The 20,117-nt window shown below is 52.2% G+C and overlaps 2 protein-coding genes across 4 annotated transcripts in view; one reads left to right on the top strand and one right to left on the bottom strand.

The window, feature by feature from the left end:
* Positions 1–10,157, top strand: part of FANCI (FA complementation group I) — a 24,905-nt gene extending 14,748 nt beyond the window's left edge. Inside the window, exons 23-37 of one of the 2 annotated variants that reach the window (XM_085588876.1) lie at positions 169–348; positions 1,623–1,786; positions 2,199–2,275; positions 2,735–2,851; positions 3,549–3,600; positions 4,153–4,280; positions 4,405–4,473; positions 4,599–4,686; positions 4,994–5,175; positions 5,787–5,843; positions 5,928–5,987; positions 6,679–6,765; positions 7,763–7,858; positions 8,395–8,520; positions 9,261–10,157. In XM_085588876.1, coding sequence (XP_085445002.1) covers positions 169–348; positions 1,623–1,786; positions 2,199–2,275; positions 2,735–2,851; positions 3,549–3,600; positions 4,153–4,280; positions 4,405–4,473; positions 4,599–4,686; positions 4,994–5,175; positions 5,787–5,843; positions 5,928–5,987; positions 6,679–6,765; positions 7,763–7,858; positions 8,395–8,520; positions 9,261–9,326 — 1,549 coding nt within the window. In that variant the 3' untranslated portion in view covers positions 9,327–10,157. Of the gene's footprint in view, positions 1–168; positions 349–1,622; positions 1,787–2,198; positions 2,276–2,734; positions 2,852–3,548; positions 3,601–4,152; positions 4,281–4,404; positions 4,474–4,598; positions 4,687–4,990; positions 5,176–5,786; positions 5,844–5,927; positions 5,988–6,678; positions 6,766–7,762; positions 7,859–8,394; positions 8,521–9,260 lie in introns of both variants that reach the window. The other variant, XM_021537619.4, reaches the window with a different exon arrangement.
* Positions 8,947–20,117, bottom strand: POLG (DNA polymerase gamma, catalytic subunit). Of its 2 annotated transcripts, none has more exons than XM_021537620.3 (23): positions 20,065–20,117; positions 18,784–19,408; positions 18,297–18,492; positions 17,736–17,903; positions 17,362–17,508; positions 17,076–17,155; positions 16,481–16,663; positions 16,207–16,364; positions 15,872–15,995; positions 15,577–15,801; positions 15,305–15,425; positions 15,058–15,129; positions 14,825–14,944; positions 14,484–14,644; positions 14,320–14,373; positions 14,113–14,230; positions 13,544–13,679; positions 13,213–13,459; positions 13,006–13,128; positions 12,535–12,706; positions 12,062–12,270; positions 10,842–10,999; positions 8,947–9,734 (listed from the first exon to the last, which is right to left on the bottom strand). In XM_021537620.3, the coding sequence occupies exons 2-23, from the start codon at positions 19,362–19,364 to the stop codon at positions 9,673–9,675; spliced, it is 3,615 nt and encodes a 1,204-aa protein (XP_021393295.1). In that variant the 5' UTR covers positions 19,365–19,408; positions 20,065–20,117; the 3' UTR covers positions 8,947–9,672. The 2 variants fall into 2 exon arrangements, with proteins under 2 accessions (XP_021393295.1, XP_077642048.1); XM_077785922.2 differs by having other exon boundaries at positions 18,843–19,408.

The following is a 20,117-nucleotide window of genomic DNA, read 5'->3' as shown; positions in this document are numbered from 1 at the left end:
CTCTTATCCTCTGATTGTTCACTACAAGCTACCAAAACAAAAGGTCTTTTCCACCCTCAGTTCAGCCAGAGATTTTATTTGCAATTTCATATGAAGTTTTGGATCTCATAGGCCATCCCTGAGCTTCCTGTGTGCATCCCCAGTTCTCTGACAGTTCTGGTCCTGCAGGGACAATGCCCAAAGCCACGAGGAGAGCCTGGCTGTGCTGCGCTCCAGCACGGAGTTCCTGCGCTATGCTGTCAGCGTGGCTCTGCAGAAGGTGCAGCAGCTGGAGGAGACGGGACAGACGGACGGACCAGACGGACAAAATCCAGAGAAGATGTTCCAGAACCTCTGCAAAATCACGCAGTGAGTCTGTGTGGCATGTGCAGACATCAGCAATGCATTTGGGGGATTTTTGATTCTCAGGGAGGGTTTTGAAAGAAGAATGCAGTCTGTAACTGTTTGGAATTGTTGTTGTTGCTGGGTTGAGGTCACTGCCTTTCTGTGCTCCTGAGAAATCAAGTGGAGGCACTACAGTTTCTGTGCCATACTGAGTGATACAGCTTTAATAACTTGGCCTGGAAGAACCAAATGCCATCAAATATTTTCAGCCCCTTTCTGACTTCTTGTTCATCACTCATTGTCATAGAGAAGGTAAGATGATTACAGGCTGGATTCTTGAGGCCTCTGGAATGCAGTAAGTTAAAATTCACTTCGAACTATGGAACAAAACAGATGTATGAGGGACACAAGCTTTAGAAATCGTTTGTTTAGGACTTTTGCAAGATGCTTGAAGACATTCATGCATCTAATCCTTTGGAAATCCAAGAATGTGAACCATGTAAATGTCTTTTGGAATCTAGGTCATATCTGCATGGGGTCTTTTCAGAGCCCAGTCAGCAGAGAGCACAAAATGCAAATTACCCCTGCCATGCATAATGCCGGTTTTGTGTCTCACCCCAAATAATAGAGGCTATTTTTGTTGCAGTCATTAGGACTACATGTGAGCTACATGTTTTGCGTGATTGGACATTGAAACAGAATAAGATCATCTGTGCAGGCAACACAACTAATGAGAAGCAAGGAGAGGGAACAAAAAAGGGAAGAAGTGGGGTTAGGGAAGCAAGAAAACGATGTTTGCCTACAAACAGAAAAGTCTTCTTTGGGCCAAACAATTTTGCTTTCCTCACAGCTGTTTACTTTGCTTTGCCTGTTTTTACCTTTCTGATTTTATTTATAGAGAGCCCTGTAGTGAATTCTGACATTTCACAGAACCAAACTGCCACGAATAAAGCTCTTTTTGTCACTGGTAGATTTGACACCAGTGGTCATAGTGGTCTGAGAAAAAGGGAAAGCAGGGTGGAAGAAATGAGTGTAAAAAGATTGACTTGAAATGGGATTGGAAGGTCCCTTGGCACCTGGAAAGAATTAAATTATTTAGCTGTGCAGAAGGAATGCAGTAGCTGTTTTGCTAACATTGAAATAAAATCTTCTTAAAAAAGATCTCTTCCCCTGCCCTTCTTCTATAGGTAAAAGACCTTCCAGTTTAGTTATATTTAAAATATTATCCTAAGAGTAGATCTAATTCTTGCCCTGTGCAGCCAGCTTTACTGGAGTAAATCTCATCTCCCATCCCACAGGGTTCTGCTTTGGAGGTACACTTCAATTCCGACCATTGTTGAAGAGTCAGGGAAGAAGAAAGGCAAAAGCATTTCACTTCTGTGCTTGGAAGGTTTGCTGCGGATCTTCAACACGGTGCAGCAGCTGTACTCTGCCAAGATCCCCCAGTTTCTGCAAGCCCTGGGTAGGCACATGGCACCATTCTGCTCTGGTTTCTACCCTCCAGGTTCCAGCCCACGTGTGGGCAGGTACAGACCCAGCACCCTTTATCCATAACTAGAGAGAGATGGCTCTGGTTCTTGTCTCTCAGCAACAAGGTGGGCTTAGTAGCATAGGTTTTCACACCAGAGACAAGTTCTAGAGATATATTTTACCTGCCTTTATAATAGAGCGCTCAGTCTGTCAGCAGAGGATAGCTGGGGTCTGATACAGCATTCTCTATTTGAAGTTTGCCTTTAACATGTTTTTCAGCTCACCGTGGTTCTGCAGTCTGTATTCATCCTCTAGCTGTGAGCAGTCTTTCCCACTTTTGGAAATAAATCCTGTATTCTGCTCTTGGCATTTAGCTTTTTTCTGCACCTTTCTGTCTCTGCCAGATATTACTGATGGTGACGCAGAAGAAGCGGATATTAATGTCACAGAGAAAGCTGCCTTCCAGATCCGACAGTTTCAGGTGAGTACCACTGTGTGCTGCAAGTGTTCCAAAGCATTTGGGATTCTGGCAGGAAACCCTGCTAGCTCTCTGTTGCTTGACCACAGGGTTTAGTATGTGATAGCAACTGTGGCACTGATTCACTAGCAGTTCAGGAAAGTTTCTGGTCCCTAAGGAAAGCTTCTTCAGGGTGGGTGGATGTGCATGTGTATTTACAGAACTCAAGGTTCTTTATTGCAGGATAAACTTATCCGAGTATTCTAAAAGTCACACTGACCATATGCAGGCTGTATGTAAGCACTCCTTTCAAAAATCAGCACTTGTTCTTGAGAAGAGTCCTGTTTTTGTATTCTCCTTCTCTTTTGTACTCTCTTCTGTCATTCTCCTTGCTGCTGATCCCTTTATCTGCTTGCAGCTTCTGGTTATTTGCTTATGCAACACACATTCACACTCAGGGGGTGTTTTCCTTCCCCTAACCAGAGGTCCCTGGTGAACCAGCTCAGCAGTGCTGAAGATGACTTCAATGCCAAGGAAACACAGTCACTCATCACTGTTCTCTCCACATTGTCCAAACTCCTGGACCCAGCCTCACAGCAGGTACTCCTCAGCCTTCACATTGTGTCATAGCCATGGGTGTGGGAAGGAGAATATCAGATGGGGTTGGCATCTGTGGGCTCTGGCATGTGTGCCCTGCCTCCTCCCACAGACCACACCAGGTCAAAGGGACAGTTCTGTTACACTGTGAAGAGCTCTCCTGTCACACACCTGCAAGGACACTTCAGAGAAAGTTGTCTTGCCATCACACTCCTGCACATTCTGATCCTACCTTTGAGCACCTGAGTGATTTGTTTGCCTGAGCAGGGACTCCTAACACAGCCTAGCTGTGGTGTGGCCTCCACATGGGAGTAGAGGCAAAAAAGGCCAGCAGACTCATGTCCAGTCCAAACTGGCTGAGTGCCTAATTCCTTCCATGCAAGGAGTCATTTTCTAAAGTGCCCCAATTTTACAAACTAGGAACTGCACTAACTGTGCCAGAAGTCTGGAGTCATCATTTGCCTTAAATTAAATGCAGCTGTTACTCTGTCCAAGGGAATGTATAGCCATTACCCTGTCCTGAATCTCAGTTTTTGACTTGTTAGTAGGCTAAGTGTCCCTTGTGGAACTTCACAGAGCACAGCTGGATTCCCTACTCATCTTCCTCTATAATTCATTGCCTTGGATTTTTATTACTAGTAGTAGTTTTGTATTTTGAATTCTGTTTCAAAGTCATAGTATCTTTTCTCCTCTTAAATAGTTCCTTCAGTTCCTGACTTGGACAGTCAAAGTTTGCAAAGAAAATGCTCTTGGTAAGTAAGCTTTGAGGAGCACATTTAGATGTGATATGTCAGGTCTGACATTAGACCCTTACATGCTCTGTCCTGGTGTTATCTCTTTGTCAAGATACATTCAAGTCCCGTTCTGTGGCAGATTGCCACAACATTGTGATATAAGTACAAGTATTATAGAGGGAGCTCCATCTCTAAAACTATTAGCATTTCTGAAGGAAAGGAAGCCACTCACCTACTTGACTTTTCTCCCTTGTTATGTAGGCTCAAATTGGGATTTATACTCTGCAAAGACTGTATTCTTTCCAGGGTTTGTATTGCACTTCCTCAGTGCTTTTGGTCACCATTGTTCTGTGACCCAACAGCTCCAGTGGGCCATAGTTCCCCTTGCACTATTACAAGGGATGCCTGATGTTTTAAACCCTGTTTTTGTAGCTGGAGTGTTTTGATAGGATTTTCACCTACTGTTGAATCCATACTGAATCTGAGACTTTCCCTCACTGAATGTCTGATGTTCCTAAGTAGCTAGGCAAGCTCTGCACTTGGCACTGTGTCACTTTCTCTTCCCCACAGAGGATATTTCTTGCTGCAAGGGTTTGCTGTCTCTGCTCTTCAGTGTCCACGTTCTCTACAAGAGCCCTGTTGGTCTCCTGCGGGAACTTGCACAAGACATCCACGCCTGCCTGGGAGATATAGATCAGGTATGATGCAGGAGCAGCTGAGCTCTTCCTCACATAGTGCTGTCAGAATTGAGTGCATCTCTGCTGCAAACTATGTGACAGCAGTTAAAGTCTTACCAGAATTTGTTTTCTGTCCTCTGCCCAGGACATAGAAGTGGAGGGTCGGTGCCATTTCGCCATAGTGAATGCCAAGACTGCAGCCCCCACTGTCTGTGTGAGTCAGAACAGCATATGTGTGACACCTGCAGTGTCCAGGGCTACTGTGCTTAGAGCAGCTTGCAGGTTCCTGTTGTGCCAAACTCCTCCAAAAACCTGTTTTGTTATTGGTTTCTGTCTCAGCTGCTGGTTCTGGGTCAGGTGGATAAGGTCCTTGAAGAAGTGGATTGGCTTATCAAGAAACTCACCAGTCTGGGATCAGACACATCAGGTAATGAAAGTGGTCCAGTTCTTACTGTTACACCTCTGTCAAAACAGGTAAAGACAGAGAGCAAAAATACATCTGAGGATTTTGAGATAGCATCATCTGAGGTCAGGTTAAACTCTCCCTTGAGTTGGTTCCACATGAACAAAGTAAGATAAGGGTATTGTCATAAAATCTCTCCAGTGATTATTTTCCCCTTACCCCACTGGGGCTTTATGCATCAGACACAAAGATGGTCTTTTGTGCCTCCCACCTGCACAACCGGATTCATTAGATATATATTCACCAGATATTCACCTCTTTCTTCTAGAAGACTCCTCTCAGGCATCAAACCAAAGTCAGGCTCTGGAGAAAGGTGTAATTCTGCAGCTGGGAACTCTTCTGACAGTCTATCATGAGCTGGTGCAGACTGCACTCCCAGCAGGGAGCTGTGTGGACACACTGCTGAGAAGCCTCAGCAAGACATACGCAATTCTCACCTCCCTCATCAAACATGTGAGTGTGCTCTGCTGACAGTGGGCTGCCTCTGAGCTAAAAACCTTCTCCCCACCTGCTGCAGCAAGCTCACAGTGACCCCTGGCAGCAGCCAGGCTCAGGACTGTGCTGTTGATCTCTTGAAGGAGTTTAGCCCTTGTTCTGTTGGCTTTCATGCCCAGTTTCATGACCTTTCTGAGCAGTGATAGTTGTACCAGTGGAGATAAAAGGAAAGCTTCTCTCCAGCTGAATTTGGCTTTGGATGGCTTGGAGTTGCTGTGTCCAGTGTGTGCTGTGGGTTCCCCTACACAACTGTGTGCACAATGAAGGGCACTCACAGTGTTCTCACAGTGCCACTCATTTCCATTCCCTGAAGTAGGACCTGGGGGAACTGGGCCATGAAATTCCACAGGCCTGTGAAGCTCCTTTGAGACAAAGTGGTGACTGCCCCAGAGCTCTCCTCTCACAGCTCTGGAATACAGACGTGGCATTTGGGATATAACAAGCCACTGGGGAGGGTATCTGTGCAAATCCTGCCCTCCCCACTGTGCCATTCTGTGAGCTGCTTTGAGCTGTGCCTGGATACAGGATAAGAACAGCACACCTAGAAGAAACTCCTTTTTTCCTTGCAGTATATCCAGGCTTGCCGCAGCAGCTCAACTACCATCCCAGGGAGACTGGAAAAGCTGGTGAGTGTGAGCAAATTTCTGGGGAAATGGCTCATTGCCTTGAGTTAGGAGTTAACACCAGCCTCTCTCTCTGCTTCTTTACAGGTGAAGCTCTCAGGTTCCCATCTGACCCCACAGTGTTACTCATTCATTACTTACGTACAGGTAAGGCCTAAATTAACTGGCACAATCACAGCCAGTCTATCTGATGCTGAGTGGTGTATCAGCTCCAGTACACAGGCACCCTTGGGGATTATTAATCTTCTTGACATGACCTGAGTTTCATAGAGTTCAAGCTCTACTTTGTCAAATATAGCATAAGACATTTCAGCACCATTGGGACTGAGCATGCTGATTTCTGCTTGAGCAGAGAAGGAGCTGGGTTTTAGCTGGGTTTTTTTCCCTCTGTTCATGTGGGGTTTTTTGGATGAGATTAATACTGCTGTTAACCACAATGGCAAATAAAGGTCAACAACACTGCAGTCATCACAGTGTGAAGTAATGTGGGTGCCAAAGACTGCAGTGCTGGAGCTGGGATTTATCTGCCTGGAGAGGAACTGGGTACTTGTGTGAGGACCACAGGAATTTTACAACATATTGGGGAAGGTGTCATGGTGTGCAGAGTTATCACTGCTGGGGACTTCTCATACATACACATTTCTGAATGTATAAATTATGAAATTAGTTTCTTTCTTGGTTTTTTTTTTTTGATCATACCTAATTCCACCCTTATATTGCTACCTGTTATCTAGCTGGTAATGCTATTAGCTGGAACAAGGACTTCTCTGGCCTTTCTTGACTGTCCTTTCTTCCCTGCTTACCCTCTAATGACACATCTTTTGGCATTCTCCTTCAGAACATCCACAGTGAGAGCTTAAGCTGTGTAGAAGAGAAGAAAAAGAAGAAGAAAGAGGATGAAGCTGCTGCAGTCTCCACAGTAATGGTAAGACTGACTCACTTCATGACAACATGGGCTGTAGTTGCAGGATTGAAGCTTGTGGTACCTGGTGGCTTCTTACAGATCACCGGATAATTTGTCATTTGGGCCTTTAAGTAAAAATCAAATTTAATATGCTGTAATTTCAGAGAAAAGTCTAAAAAAATAAAACCACAACAAAAAAAGCTATCTTCACTAAATGCAGCTTAAAATCTCATGGACATGAAACAAAGGTCAATCTGGATAGTTTGCCTTTTCTGCTATTTTTACCATTTGGGGTATGCTATGAAATTAGAGATATGGGCTAATTTATTGGAACCAATAATGCATCCTCTTTAAGTAGTTCTTAATTTCATCAGTACATTTCAAGATGAAGGAAGGAATGGTTTCCACTGAAGTAAAGCAGTCAAAAACGACCAGATTATTTGTTTGGGAGCAAGTGAATAGGCTGGCAGGTTCCTGGTCCTTGATGTCCTTTGTACTCCCAGACAGCATTTACTTCGTCTCATCAGCTGTCCCAGACATTCCTGTGATGTTAAGGGTTTAAAAAAGCCACAAATATGATCTCCCTAGCTTTTCCCTGAGTGTATGGAAATGGGCTGAAATGCTGCATGTCCTTCACCACTCTGTCACCGTGGGGAACGAACACCAGTGGTGGTGAATAAGCAGAACGATGTGGTGAAACATTAGGGTGCTCCTTGCTTGGATGGCTCATGCTTGTGATGCCTTGGGAAGAGCTGGAGCAGAGGAGCTGCTGACAGGGATGTCAGGGCTGTGGACTGCAGGCAGAGCACAAAACAATGCATGGGAGAGCCTCACTGCAGAACCATCTTGGGAGTCAACTTAAAGCTAGTGACAAAGCTGACAAGGCTTGCTGGTTGGGACAGGACTGGTACAAAGCAAGGCTACTGAAGACTCTTTTCTAAACTGGGAATGTTGTGGTCTTCATGTCATGCTACAGTGCCATTGTGCCCTTCCAAATCTGATCCATCTCACATTTCAGGCCAAGGTGCTTCGGGAGACCAAGCCAATCCCAAACCTGATTTTTGCAATTGAGCAATATGAGAAGTTCCTTATCCATCTCTCCAAGAAGTCAAAGGTAATGGAAAGCAGAGAGATCTTCTGTGACCTGAACCTGGTGCAACAGTGAGATCAATGACATGGTGGAGGGCTGTTGTTAACGTCTCTTTTAATGCTCAAATTAGGAAGGTGTAGGGACCTTTCAGCCCTTGCCTGTGCTCCTGGCCCAACACTGCTGAATTGTTGCCATATTGATACCAGCCCGTGCCAACAGCAGTCCTGCCTGTGACCTGTGGTTCCTGGTGGAGCAGGAACATGCACACTTTGTGCCACCTTTCCTCACTCTCCCCCAGTCTGTGTCATGAAATGTACCACAAGGTCCTACATGAGAGTGACAATAGCTGGCAATCACTTGGCTTTTAGGAGAGTGTGAATGGGCCTCTGGGCTGCACGGGGGCAGGTGCTTTTGCACCCACTTTGTGCTTCAGTCCTGCATTATTACTGTGATGGACTCTGTCCCAGTGCTGTGCAAAGGACTAGGCAGGGTAGAACACTAAACTTAAGATGCTCATGGCTGAATGTTTTCCCTGCCTGGTTTCCCCTTGGCTGCTGCAGGTGAACCTGATGCAGTACATGAAGTTAAGCACCTCCCGGGATTTCCGCATCAACGCCTCCGTGCTGGACAGCGCCCTGCAGGAGCGGAACTCGGAGGATGCTGAGAACGAGCCACACAACGACCAGGTCAGCATTCATTTGGCTGCTTTTACTGATAGGTTTCCTCCTCTTTGGAAGCCAGCTGTATTTGTGAGTTGTGCAGGAATGTGTGAGGTTAGAACAGCTTGTCTTTCCTGGGTTAGTTCTCACTAGGTTGATAGGAAGGAGTGAACAGCTTCTCTCAGAACACCCCCTATACCCCAGCCCTCTGCCTCAAGCAGCCTTTATTGTCATGCACCAGCTCTGTCCCTGATCTTGGGAAGTGAAATTGTTGGCCAGGATCAGACCTTTGCACCACAATACAAAGTGGTTTTTGCATGCAAGTTTTTGTAGATAAAGATCTGGCAGGGCAAATTCTGCGAGGCATCATTCTCCTCAGACCCATCTCTACTACATAGTGCTGGTGAAGGCAGTGCAACATTCTGGCTAAGAAAAATAAAGAGTTTACTCTGCTGATTGTCCAGGTTTTTATTGGTGCTTCTGTCCATATTTTCCTGAGTATTTCAACAAGCCAAAACCCAGGACAGAGTCCCTGTCCTGTGCCACTGGTAGCCCTTGATCTAAGTTCCAGCATGAACTGGGGAGGGGGTGGCCCATGGGGAAGGTCTCAGTGGCTGACAAGAATCCCATATTCAGGTCATTTTGTTAGTGAGAAAAAGAGCTAAATTCTGTTCTGCACAGCTGGCTTCTTGCTCTAGGTAAACATTCCTTAGACTACTCACACAAAAACAATCACACTCTACTGCTGCTCTCCCTCCCCTCTCCAGAGCAGCACAGCGGAGCAGACAGATGAGAACCAGGAACCCAAAAAGAAGAGACAGAGAAAAAAATAAACTGGGGTTGCTGCCACTGCCTCCTCTCACAGTGCCTGTTCCATGGTGGACTTGGAGGCTGCAGATATGGAGACGATGGTTTATTGCTTCTCTTGCCAAATACTTATGCCTTCTTCCTTTGTGTCCACGGGAGCGACTCTGGCCCCTGTCTCAGGTTTCACAGCTGGCTGCTGCCATCAGAAGAAGTACCTTTGCTATTTGAATCTTCCTCAGACACATCCCTTCTTACAGCAAAATGGAAAGGGAGCAGCTGGGATCAGTCAGTCCCTGCCAAAAGATCTGCTTCTGAAAGGACAGGGAGGCTTTGGCACGTGGTGTGGACAGCTGTCCTGGCACTCTGGTGTCATCACTGCTTCTCCAGCGAGCCTTTGGTTATTTCAATTATCTGATATATATCCAGTGCTTCCCCTGGAAGACAAGGGGACAGTCAGTTCCCTGCAGTACACTCAGACTGCGACGCAAGAGAGTGATGGTTGGGATTCACTTTAGTTCAGGGCATCTAGCACAGAACGCCCTAAATTTGTTCAAATTTCAGTTTTGGGTAGTGGTGAGAATGCAAAAACCAGCACCAGTAGGGAGCTGGGAACATGAGCTGTTCTGCCTTGGAGTTGAAGCTGCTGTGTGCATCTCCTGAGCAGCGAGAGGCCACAGCTTCCTCTGCCCAGGCTGGTTTTGCTGTTATGTTTTTGCTGACCCTGATTGTGATGCACTTGTTTAATTTGCCTTGCTCTTGGTGAAAAGTGCCCTTTTTGCCTACAGAGCACAAATTCTGTTTCTGAAAGCACCCTTTACCTGTAAAAGTCCTAATAAAGGTTACTTAAGGGCAGAGCATCTGATGTGTGCAGTGACTGAGAAAACAAATCTGAGGACAGGTTCTTCCCTTATCTGGGAAAGAGCTGCTACACGGTGAGGAGGAGCTGCTTTCCCAGCCACGAGTTAAATGTTTGCTTGCAGCAATTGGAGGGTTACACTGCGTGCAGACAGGGATGACTTGAGGCCTTGGGACTGCTGAGGGAAGCACCCAGCAACACCAGAGCAGTTCTCTGAACAGAGCTGTGCTTGGCTAAGGGAGAGCAGGGAAGGACGGAAAGAAACAAAAATGGAAAAGTTTGGGTCTGCAGGGCAAAATAGACAAAGCAAGGTTGCTGAGGTGCTTCCTTTCAGAGAAGAAATTAAATTTGGTTTGTGTTAGAAGTGCACAGGAGGGCTCCTCCAAGGGGCACAAAGCAAACAAAGAGTGGGTGAACAGAGCCAGGCCTGGCTCTTAATTTTCACAAATATTTGGAAAGCAGCAGCAGGAACACTCAAAGACTGAGGAAAGAGGGGCAGGCTCCAGTACTGTGGCTGCCCTGTGGGTCATCTGTCAGGAACCAAGGGGCTCATGAGGTGCCTCAGCTGAGCAGAGCCCTCAGGGAATGACTTCTCAGGCTCTGCTTAAGCTGGGAAGGCTCATACAGAGGAGATCACAGGGGGCAGCTTGCAGGTGGAGAGGAGATTACAGGGAACACTGCTCACCTTGAGGGATGCCATACTTCTCCATCCCCATGGGATTTGATGGTGTCACACAGTTCATGGTCACCTCTTTCCTTAAGCACTGGTCAATATCCACTGCACTGAAGAAAGCCACTGATTGTGGCAGGTCCTGGAGGCCCAGTTTGTAGGCAAACATGCACCTGGAGAGCAAGAAAGCAGGTGGGACAGTGCTGGACATCACCCTTGGCCTTGTCACACCCAGTTCCAATCAGCCACATTTACCAACACTGGCCAGGCACCCCTCACAGGGTATTGTGCACCCACATCAGTCAGCAGGTAGGGGTCAAGGTGCTTTCTAAGTCCTGGATAGCAGGAGGGTCAAGTGTAGCTAAAAGGGGCATGGGAGGAACAGTAATGGAGCCTCCTTGAGAACATGGAAGAATTTTGCTCCTCACTGCTGGCTAATCCTCCCTGGCAGGCAGAGCAGATGCAGGATTTTCCCAGCAGGAAGGTCTGTGCTCACAGGAGCCAGCACAAAGGCAGGAACGTCAGGGTGCCTGCCCCGCTGCGGCTGCAGAAAGGCTGCTTGTGTCATTCCTGCCTCCACACAGGAGAAACAGCTCACCTTGGGCAGCTCCTGTGTAACCAAACACCCCACAGTGCTGGGAAGGGGATTTGGCAAAGCTGGCTGTGCCAGAGCTGGATCAACTGGAGCCCTTGGAGATCAGGAGCTTTCTAGGCTGAGCTTAGTTCTGCATGGGGCAGGGAAGCAGCAGGAGCAGCCCAGGCTGTGGGAGGGGTGACAGTGCTGGTGCTCACAGCAGAGATGAGCCATGCCCCCTGCTGTCCCCTGAAGGCAGCAGGGGATGAGGGATGGGACAGTTTCAGGCTCCCAGCTCCTCAACTAAGCCAAAGGCTGCTGCCATGTGACAGCTGCAGACCTAAGGGAACAGGAAGAAATGCACTTGAATCCCAGCAGAGCCAGTTACTGGCTCCATCCCTGCAGGGCCAAAAGCTGATGATAAAAAAAAAAAAAAGCTTTTGCCAGCACATTATCCCTGGAAATCAAAGCTGAGGTCCATTTATAGCCACCTGAGTCCACATGAAGGAACTGCAGCCCCCAGTGCTGCTAATTTGCCCTGAGCAGAAGAAAACTGCTCTACACCAGCTTGCTGTAGGCAAAGCCAACCCCAGGGGCTTGCCTGTCCCACTCCAGCTGCTGCTGCTCCTCCCCAGGAGACACCAGAGCCACCACATCTCACCTTGTGAGGAGGTTGGTGATCTGCAGGGCCAGGGCTGCCCGGTAGCGATCCTGGTGCTGGACCAGGTACCGCACCTCGTCGTGGATGCTGATGCAGAAGCGCCCGTTGATGTCAAACTCCTCAAACAGCCACTTCATGGCTACCAGCATGAGGTGCAGGTAGTCAACAGCCGAGCTCTGCACCACCCAGTTCACTCTGCTGGTCACAAACTGGGGAAAGGAAAGAGCTGGACGGTAAGAGAGCACTGCAGTCAAGGGCACGGTACCCACACAGGACAGCTCCTGGGAGAAATCTGTCCAACTCAGGGCGGTTGGGTTTTCTTGGTGGCATGGAGATAAAGGCACAATGGGTTTCTGAATGGCTACAAGACCCTAGCGGGCCTCCAGCAATCTAAGAGGGGCTGAACATCAGGTATCCACTTCAGAAAAGATAAGCAAAGCCAAAATCTCAGCATCTCAGAGCTGCATCCTTACCTCCCCCTTGACCATGGCAGGCTCCAGGGCCCTGCTGATGTGACAGCCCAGCACTGGGGTCTGTGGGGAGGGGGATAAGGCAATGCTTTCCAGCTTGTTGAACATCTCAGACTCAGTGCCTCCAGCCCACACTCTTTGCTCCACCACGTTCCACTTCTTGTCCCTCCTGGACCTGTGGGGCAGAGGGGAGGTTTACTGAAAAAGTGGGAGGGGATTGCAGATCCCCATTTGAGACCCTTAAACACTCCCTATTGGTTTGGGGCTGCAGGATGAGATCCTGCTAACTGTTCACTGGGAAAGTGGGTGAGGCTGACAGCTCCCAAATCAAACCTCCTTGGCCCCGGAGGAGCAGGAAGGGTGGACCAGACTATCCAGCCCCATCTCTCTTCTCTGCCTAATGCCCATCAGGCTGCAGCACTCTCCCCCTCACATCCCGATGCCACCGAGTCGTGCAGGGTCAGACCATCTCACCCTTTCATGGCTTCTCTCTGGAGCCGCTGGACATCCTGGGCCGACACCGATCCATCCTCCGCCCTGTCCACAGCCAGGTCCAGCTTCGCCACCAGCCACTCCCCCTCCTCAGAGAGATGGAACCTGGAAGGGAGAGCGAGTAACCCAGCTCCTCTGGGTGGAGCACCGCCCCCAGCCCTGTCTGCACTCTCCCCGGGCAGCACCCACCTGCGGATGCCCTTGGTGACAGCGTACATCTGCTGGGCCTTCTCCCGTGCCTGCTGCTGCGTCAGCCGGTGGTTGAACTGCATCAGCAGCCGCTCGGCAAAGGGCTGCCCCGCCCCGTAGATGCGCCCGTAGTTGAAGACCTTGGCGTGCTCCCGGCTGATGCCCACGGTGGCGGCCGTCTTGCTGTGCAGGTCCGTGGCGTTGCTCTTCTTGCCCTGCAGAGTCATCCAGCCGAAGGCCGTGCAGCCTGCGGGAGGGGAGCAGAGGTTGGACACCCAGCGGGGTCAGGATGAGGATGGGGGGATCACCCCCCTGCCTTGCCCTGGCTCACCGTGCATGCCAGCGAACTGCGCCTCGCCGAGCACGGCGGCGATCCACAGCTCCTGGGAATCCACGTCTGCGCCCACCAGGGCGTAGCCAGGTGGCACCTGGACCATGGCTTTCAGCTCGCTGCCCACCCGGTCGGCCTGCAGGACACGATGCCCAGGTGAGCACATCCCTCTCCTCCATGGCAGAGGAGCAGCCTTCCTCACACAGCCAGAGAGAGCTGGCACAGCACCCTGTGCCCCTAAGCTTTGCTCGCAATGTCAAAACCGGGTTTAAGTCATGGACCATCACCCACTTGGTTACTCCAGCAAAGAAGGGAGCTTGAGAAAAGACAGAAACTGGTATGTTGCTGTTTTCTTCCCCTTTGACCACATCCTGAAGTTCCACAGCCCCTGCCGACTCCTTCCTTTCTCCCACATGAAAGCACATCAGCGAGAGGACCCCAGCTCTGCCCTGCCACCCCAAATCCCAACATCCACATCCAACCCCTATTCCAGCCCAAACACCTCCCATCAGTCCAAAACAAAGAGGGAGCCCCAAAACACTCCCACAAGGATCCGAGCGTGGCCATACCCGGGCATTGCTGGCTGTCAGCCAGGTGGGCTCCACCGCCCGGCGGGTGACAGTGCCTGCGGTCACCACCTGCGGCAGGATGGCCCCGTAATTGTCCTCCTCGTTATAGTCGGGATGCCTGGGACAGAGGCAAGGATGAGCATCACCCTGCAAGTGCCCTCCTGGCGCAGGCTAAAGGGAACAACAGTCCAGATTTGGGTACCATACCTGGTCACCACACGGGGCAGCTCCCCTTTCTTCAGCCACACCACCATCTGGGAACTGAGGGGACACACTGTAGGTGAGATGCTGAGCCCCCGTGCATCCACACAAACTCCCCTGTCTCAACAGCCTCCACCCACAGAGGTGTCACCACGAAGGCAGCTGCTCACCTGATCCGCTTGTGAGCATTTCTCCAAAATGAGATCATTTTGTTAATCTCAAGGGCCCTTGTCCCATGTGTGCGGCCCACAGCAGCCCGCAGGGTGCCGTCCTCCATCTGGGGCAGGAAATCCTTGGCAAAAGGGCTTCCCACGTTGTTATCATTCCCATCCTTTAGCAGCAAAAGAGGTGTCATGGCTCAGCAAGCCACAACTCCACATCAGCAAAGCTCTGTGCATCCTCCTGTCCCAGCTACAGAGATGGGTTTCCCCCACCCAATCCCACAGAATGTGATCACTTGGATCCCAGCAGCACTGGGGGGACAGGAAGAGCCTCAGGAGCCCCAGCTTGCCTTGTGAGGCAGCTTGAAGAACCAGCACCCAGGGATGTTGACATCGTTGTAGGGACCATTGCCATGGTGGAACGAGGGCTTGCTCTTCATCTCTGCCCCCCTCAGCTCTTCCATCTCTGCCTGTGACCAGCAAAGTAAAGCAGTGCCAGGAACATTTTCAAGCATGGCAGGAAGGGGAAATCAAGGAAAGAGAGATCAATCCACCACCCCATTCCACAGGAAACCCCCCTTACCAGCACCAGGCTCTGGTCTGCTTTGCTCATTTTCTCCTCTGGATCCACCTCAGTCCGGCTCAGCTCCTCCATCTACGGCAGAGAGGGACCATGGGGGAGCCAGATCAAACACCAATCCTCCAGTAACCCTTCTTAAAGGGAATTTCTTACTTGCAGCCCCACACAGCACTGGTTACTGCGTACACACAGGAGGAAGCACAGCCCCACACCTCCCTCCCACCAGGGAACCCTCCATGCCCTCCTTCACCTTCTGCCATATCGTGCTGCTGTCCATCACCAGCAGCTCGTCCTCCACAGCTGCCTCCAGCCCCGGGGGCTGCTCCTTGCCCTTCTCCAGGCAGTGCTGCCTGTACAGGTCCTCAATCGCCCTGGCAAAGGAGAGGCCAGGGCTGACGCACCCACAGAGGACCCAAGGTCCTGGGCAGCACCTGGGCAGGGTGCCAGGGTGCCAGGGAGCTCCCAAATACCCCCGTGGGGCAGCTCCCAGCCCAGCCCAGCACCCCATTACACCCCTCTCACCTGTGTGGGCAGGAGGGGCCGTCCGTCTCTAGAGGGGCTGCTGGCAAATTGTCCTGCCGTCCTGGCACCAGGTATCCCCAGCCGTGTTTCTCTGAGTAATGCAGGGGGAAGCCGTCCCAGGCCAGGCGCATCAGCTTTGGGGTCACCCTCATCTGCAGGCTGATGAGGCTGGGGCCAGGCACCCAGCCCTCCTCCTCCAGCCGTGGGCACAGCTTGCGGTACCAGCTGGGGAGCAGCAGGGATGGGTCAGAAAGTGCAGGGCGAGCCCTGGGGACACCCAGGGTCCCCAACTCACCCCGGGTGGCCCGGCAGGTGCTGGAGTCTCTTGGGCTGCAGCGCCACCGTCTCCTTCAGGCGCTCCAGACAGAGCTGGCTCGCAGAGACTTTCAGCTCCTCTTCCTCACTGGGGGGACCAGGGTCTGGTGGGGCAAGGAGAACTGGCTTGCAAAGGGCCCTCTGTGCCACCCTTCTGGGGACAGGGACATCAAACCAGTCCCCCACCATGTGCAGCAGCATGGAACATAGGCCAGCAATGATTCACCCTGCAGCACCAACAAACCTTGTCCCTTTGGGCACCCTGGGAAAGCAGCACTGGAGCATCCCTCATCCCCAGGGATAACCTGTGCTCACCCTCCTGCCATTCCTGTGCTGACTCTTCTGCATCCATTGCTGCTGGGGAGACTCGGCTGTTCCCATCCTGACCTTTCTTCTTCTTCCCTGGATTCTTCTTTTGCTTAAACTCCTGTGTGTCCCATTCGAGATCCCAGAGCCAAGGGTCATCCTTGTACCTGATGACACACCACTGTCACACCACGGCTTTGCTCCTGTCCCTCACACCCACAGCCCCCCATGGACCACCTGGTGCCTTCCTGGATCTCCTTCCTGCAGCCCCAGCCCGTGGTACCTGTGCTTGTGCAGAAGCTGGCAGGCATCATTGGCCAGGTTCATCAAGGACTTTTTCATCTCCTTCTGCAGCTCCTCATAAATACCCTGAGCATCATTCAGGTACCGGTTCCAATTCCCATTGACTGGCAGGTAGGATACTCCCATCTCCAGCATCCCTGCAAACGTGACAGGGTGGGGGCACCTGGATCCCAAAGCAGCAAAGAATTAGATATCTGCCAGAGGGGACAGGCCCTGGAAGCATCACACTACAACAGACATGAAGATGTCTTCATCTAGAGCTTCACAGCCTCACACAACCCTCAATGTTCTTCCCCTAAACCCTGTAAGGATCCCTGCATCTTCTGCCTGCCCTGTGCAACAACCCCAAAACTGCAGGGCTCCAGGCTGCCTCAGGCAGCCTGCTCACATCCCTCAGCCACTGTGCTGCTGTTTATTCCTGGTCAGCTACATGGGAGGGGTCTGAAGTCCCTCCTGGAAAGAGTATCAGGACACCCTAAGGAAAAGATGAGCTACATCCCATGCCCAGAGGCACCATGACCCTCCCCACTGCCCACCAAGCCCACAGCCCCTTGGCCAACACCAGCAGCTCTCACCTCTCCATAAACAGAGGCAGCTGCTCTTGAAACACCTCATGGGTGGCCTGGACATCACGGGCACAGTATGACACCAGGTCCTGGGGACAGCAGCAGGTGAGAGCAGGCAAAGCAACCACCCCTCTGCCAGCACAGGGCAAGGCATCAGGGCTGCAGGAGCACAGAGCAGGTCACAGCCCCACGCACACCCAATGCTGTAAGAAAGGGCAGCAAAATGGAAACTACCCCAGCAGCCACTACCACCCTGCTCCCCTCTCCAGCTCCTGTCGGGGATGGCCTCCTGCACCTGGAAGTTACTCCTGATGTCATCCATGGTGCCCTTGACAAAGATCTCCCGTGCCTCCTTCTCCAGCGGCTCCCCCCCGACGTAGAGCGCGTGCACATCCGCCAGGTTGTTGATGCTGCTGACGTGCACCCAGTCCCACGAGGTGACCTGTGACAACAGGGGGGGTCACACACTGTGGGGGGACAACCAGCTGCAGCCAAGATCAGGAGGAGTAAAGGATCCTGCTGCTCCAGCTGAAACCAAGGCCGCCTTATCTGAAAGGCGCTGGGAGAGCTTCACTCACTGGAGCTGCTCCAACAGCTCCAAACGGCCCCACCAGAGGAGCACCCGGTGCCCTGCACCCACAGCACTGCCAGCAGCTCAGCAGCACTCACCGCCGGCCCCTCTGCCTTGCTGCGTGTCCTCTTCATGTGCTCCTTGACCTGCTGCAGCCCCTTCCTCTTGCCGTGCTTGGCAGCCATCCAGAGGCTGCGCTGGAAGCCCGTCAGCCCCGAGATGGCCATGTGCATGCTCATGGTGTCCAGGAAACGCATCTTGGAGCCCTGGGACACAACAAAGCGAGAGAAAAGAGAGGGTTGGGATATGCTGGAGGAGATGCAAGTCCTCTGCTCAAGCTGCTTTTGCTAAGGGAAACTTTACCTCCCACACTCCCCTTTTGAGAGCCAAAAGCATCCCCAGTGCAGCTGTCAGTTGCTCAAAGGTTCCTGCCACATCCCCAGCTGCCACCCCGCAGCCTCCAGCAGCCCTACAGGGTGCAACAAGATCTTCCTCTAAAGGGATCCAGCCTCAACCTGTTCTGCAGGACAAAGTGAGTGCAAACCTGGGGTACCTGTGCTGAACAACATCTGTCAAAGTAACCCTCGAGAGCCAATGCAAATGATTCTCTGGGTAAGAAATTGCAGCTGCCAGAACAAAGCAAAGGCTCAGTGGATTACCTGGATAAGATATTGCTCCTTGATGAATGCCCGGTCAAAGGCCACGTTGTGTCCCACCACCACTCTCTCTGTCCAGTCCTGTTTGCTGGCACAGCTGGCGCCTGCTGGGCTCTCCATGGGAATGAGGTCGGCCAGGGTGAGGTGGCTGGACCAGGAGTAACGCTGCTCCAGCAGCCGCCTGCTGCACCACGAGTACCTGGGGGGGACACGCAGCACTGCGGCTGTCACAAAGCAGCCACGGGGTGCTGAGCAGGACCCCAGCTGTGCCAGGGAGGTGACCAACCCAGGGAGTGCTGCTCTTGCTAAGCAGGACACACACCCCACACCCCACACCCCAGAGCCATGCTCTAGGGCTTTGTTGTGCCCTCCCTGCAAGCCAGCAGTGGATTGCAGGACGAGGCTGCACTCAGGACCATCCCCATCCTGCCACAACCATCCCCTCCAGCCCTGCTGCGACCCCAGCGTCGCCGCCGGCACCGCGTCTCACCAGGCGTGCGGGGAGACCGCCACGGCCAGCGTGGGGCAGTGGCCATCGGCCACACACACCTCCACGTCCACCACCAGCGCCCGCTCCTCGGGGAAGTCGACGGGCTCCGCTCGCCCCTCGGGGCCATAGCGGGTCCAGCCCAGCTGCCGGGCCCAGCGCTGGGGCAGCGGGGGCAGCCGGCAGCGCAGCAGCTCCTCGGCCGCCTCCAGGTAGGGCAAGCTCTGCTTCTGCGCCAGCAGGCGAAAGTGCTCGTCGATGTTGTCCCCGTACATGCGGGGCAGCTGCAGCTCCACGTCGGGCAGCGTGGACGTCTCCTTGCCCCACAGCTCGTGGCGCTGCAGGTGCCGCACGCTCCGCTGCACCTCCTCCTCCGAGTAGCGCACCTGGGCCCCCCGGAAGATCTGCTCGTGGAGGGTCCTGGAGAGCATCTGGATGTTGAGGGGGTTCATGCGCCGCTGGCCTGCGGCCGCCTCCCGGCTCGGCTCCTGCGGCAGCGGGCGGCCGGCCGAGGAGCTGGACGGGCATCGCCGGGGCTGGGGGCTGCAGCCCTGCGCCGAGCGCATCCAGGACACGCGTCTCATCGTCCCCACGGCTCCGGGACGTGCCCCGGCACGGGCAGCTGGAGCTGCGGGGGGAGAAAAGGCGAGGGGTGAGCTCAGCACTGATCCCTGCCATGCACGCACTGTCCTTGCAGTCACACGCTCCTCTGTACCGCTGGGCCCCCACACCGCCGTGACCCCCTATAGCTGTGTCCCCACACAGACGTTTTCTCTCCTCTAGCTGTGTCCCCATACAGATGTTTTCCCTCATATAACTGTGTCCCCATACAGGGTGTTTTCCCCCATACAGCCATGCCCCATACAGATGTTTCCCCATACACTCCAAATTGCACTCCCCATATTACTCTCCAAAGTGTAAATAGCAGATGTTTTCTCCCATACAGCCGTACTCCACACAGCCGTGCAGATGTTTTCCCATACAGAAGTTTTCTCCCATACAGCCGTACTCCACACAGCCGTGCAGATGTTTCCCCACACAAAAGTTTTCTGCCATACAGCCGTGCTCGCCATACAGATATTTTCCCCCATACAGATGTTTTCTCCCATACAGCCGTGCCCCCAAGCAGATGTTTCCCCATAGAGATGTTTTCCCCCATACAGCCATGCTCGCCATACAGATGTTTTCCCCCATACAGGTGTTCTCCCCCATCCAGACGTGCCCCCATACAGATGTTCTCCCCCCCATACAGATGTTCCCCCCCAAATTCCCCCCGGTTCCCACCTGGTTCCCGCAAGCGCCACCGGGGCCTGGACCGGCGGGCAGATCCAAACCGG

The sequence above is a fragment of the Lonchura striata genome, chromosome 10 (genome assembly GCF_050655825.1).
Source record: "Lonchura striata isolate lonStrDom1 chromosome 10, ASM5065582v1, whole genome shotgun sequence".
Lineage (NCBI taxonomy): Eukaryota > Metazoa > Chordata > Aves > Passeriformes > Estrildidae > Lonchura > Lonchura striata.
The sequence above is the reverse complement of the archived record's forward strand: the minus strand, read 5'-3'. Positions and strand labels throughout refer to the sequence as shown.

What these genes read in the sequence shown, in the direction of transcription:
- POLG (XM_021537620.3), bottom strand. Translation starts at nt 19,364, where the DNA reads ATGAGACGCGTGTCCTGGATGCGCTCGGCGCAGGGCTGCAGCCCCCAG. An exon ending in GTCACCAAGGGCATCCGCAG is followed by an intron (nt 13,129 to 13,212) that starts GTGGGTGCTGCC and finishes TCTCCCTTCCAG; the next exon opens with GTTCCATCTCTCTGAGGAGG. An exon ending in CAGAGAGAAGCCATGAAAGG is followed by an intron (nt 12,707 to 13,005) that starts GTGAGATGGTCT and finishes TCTGCCCCACAG; the next exon opens with GTCCAGGAGGGACAAGAAGT.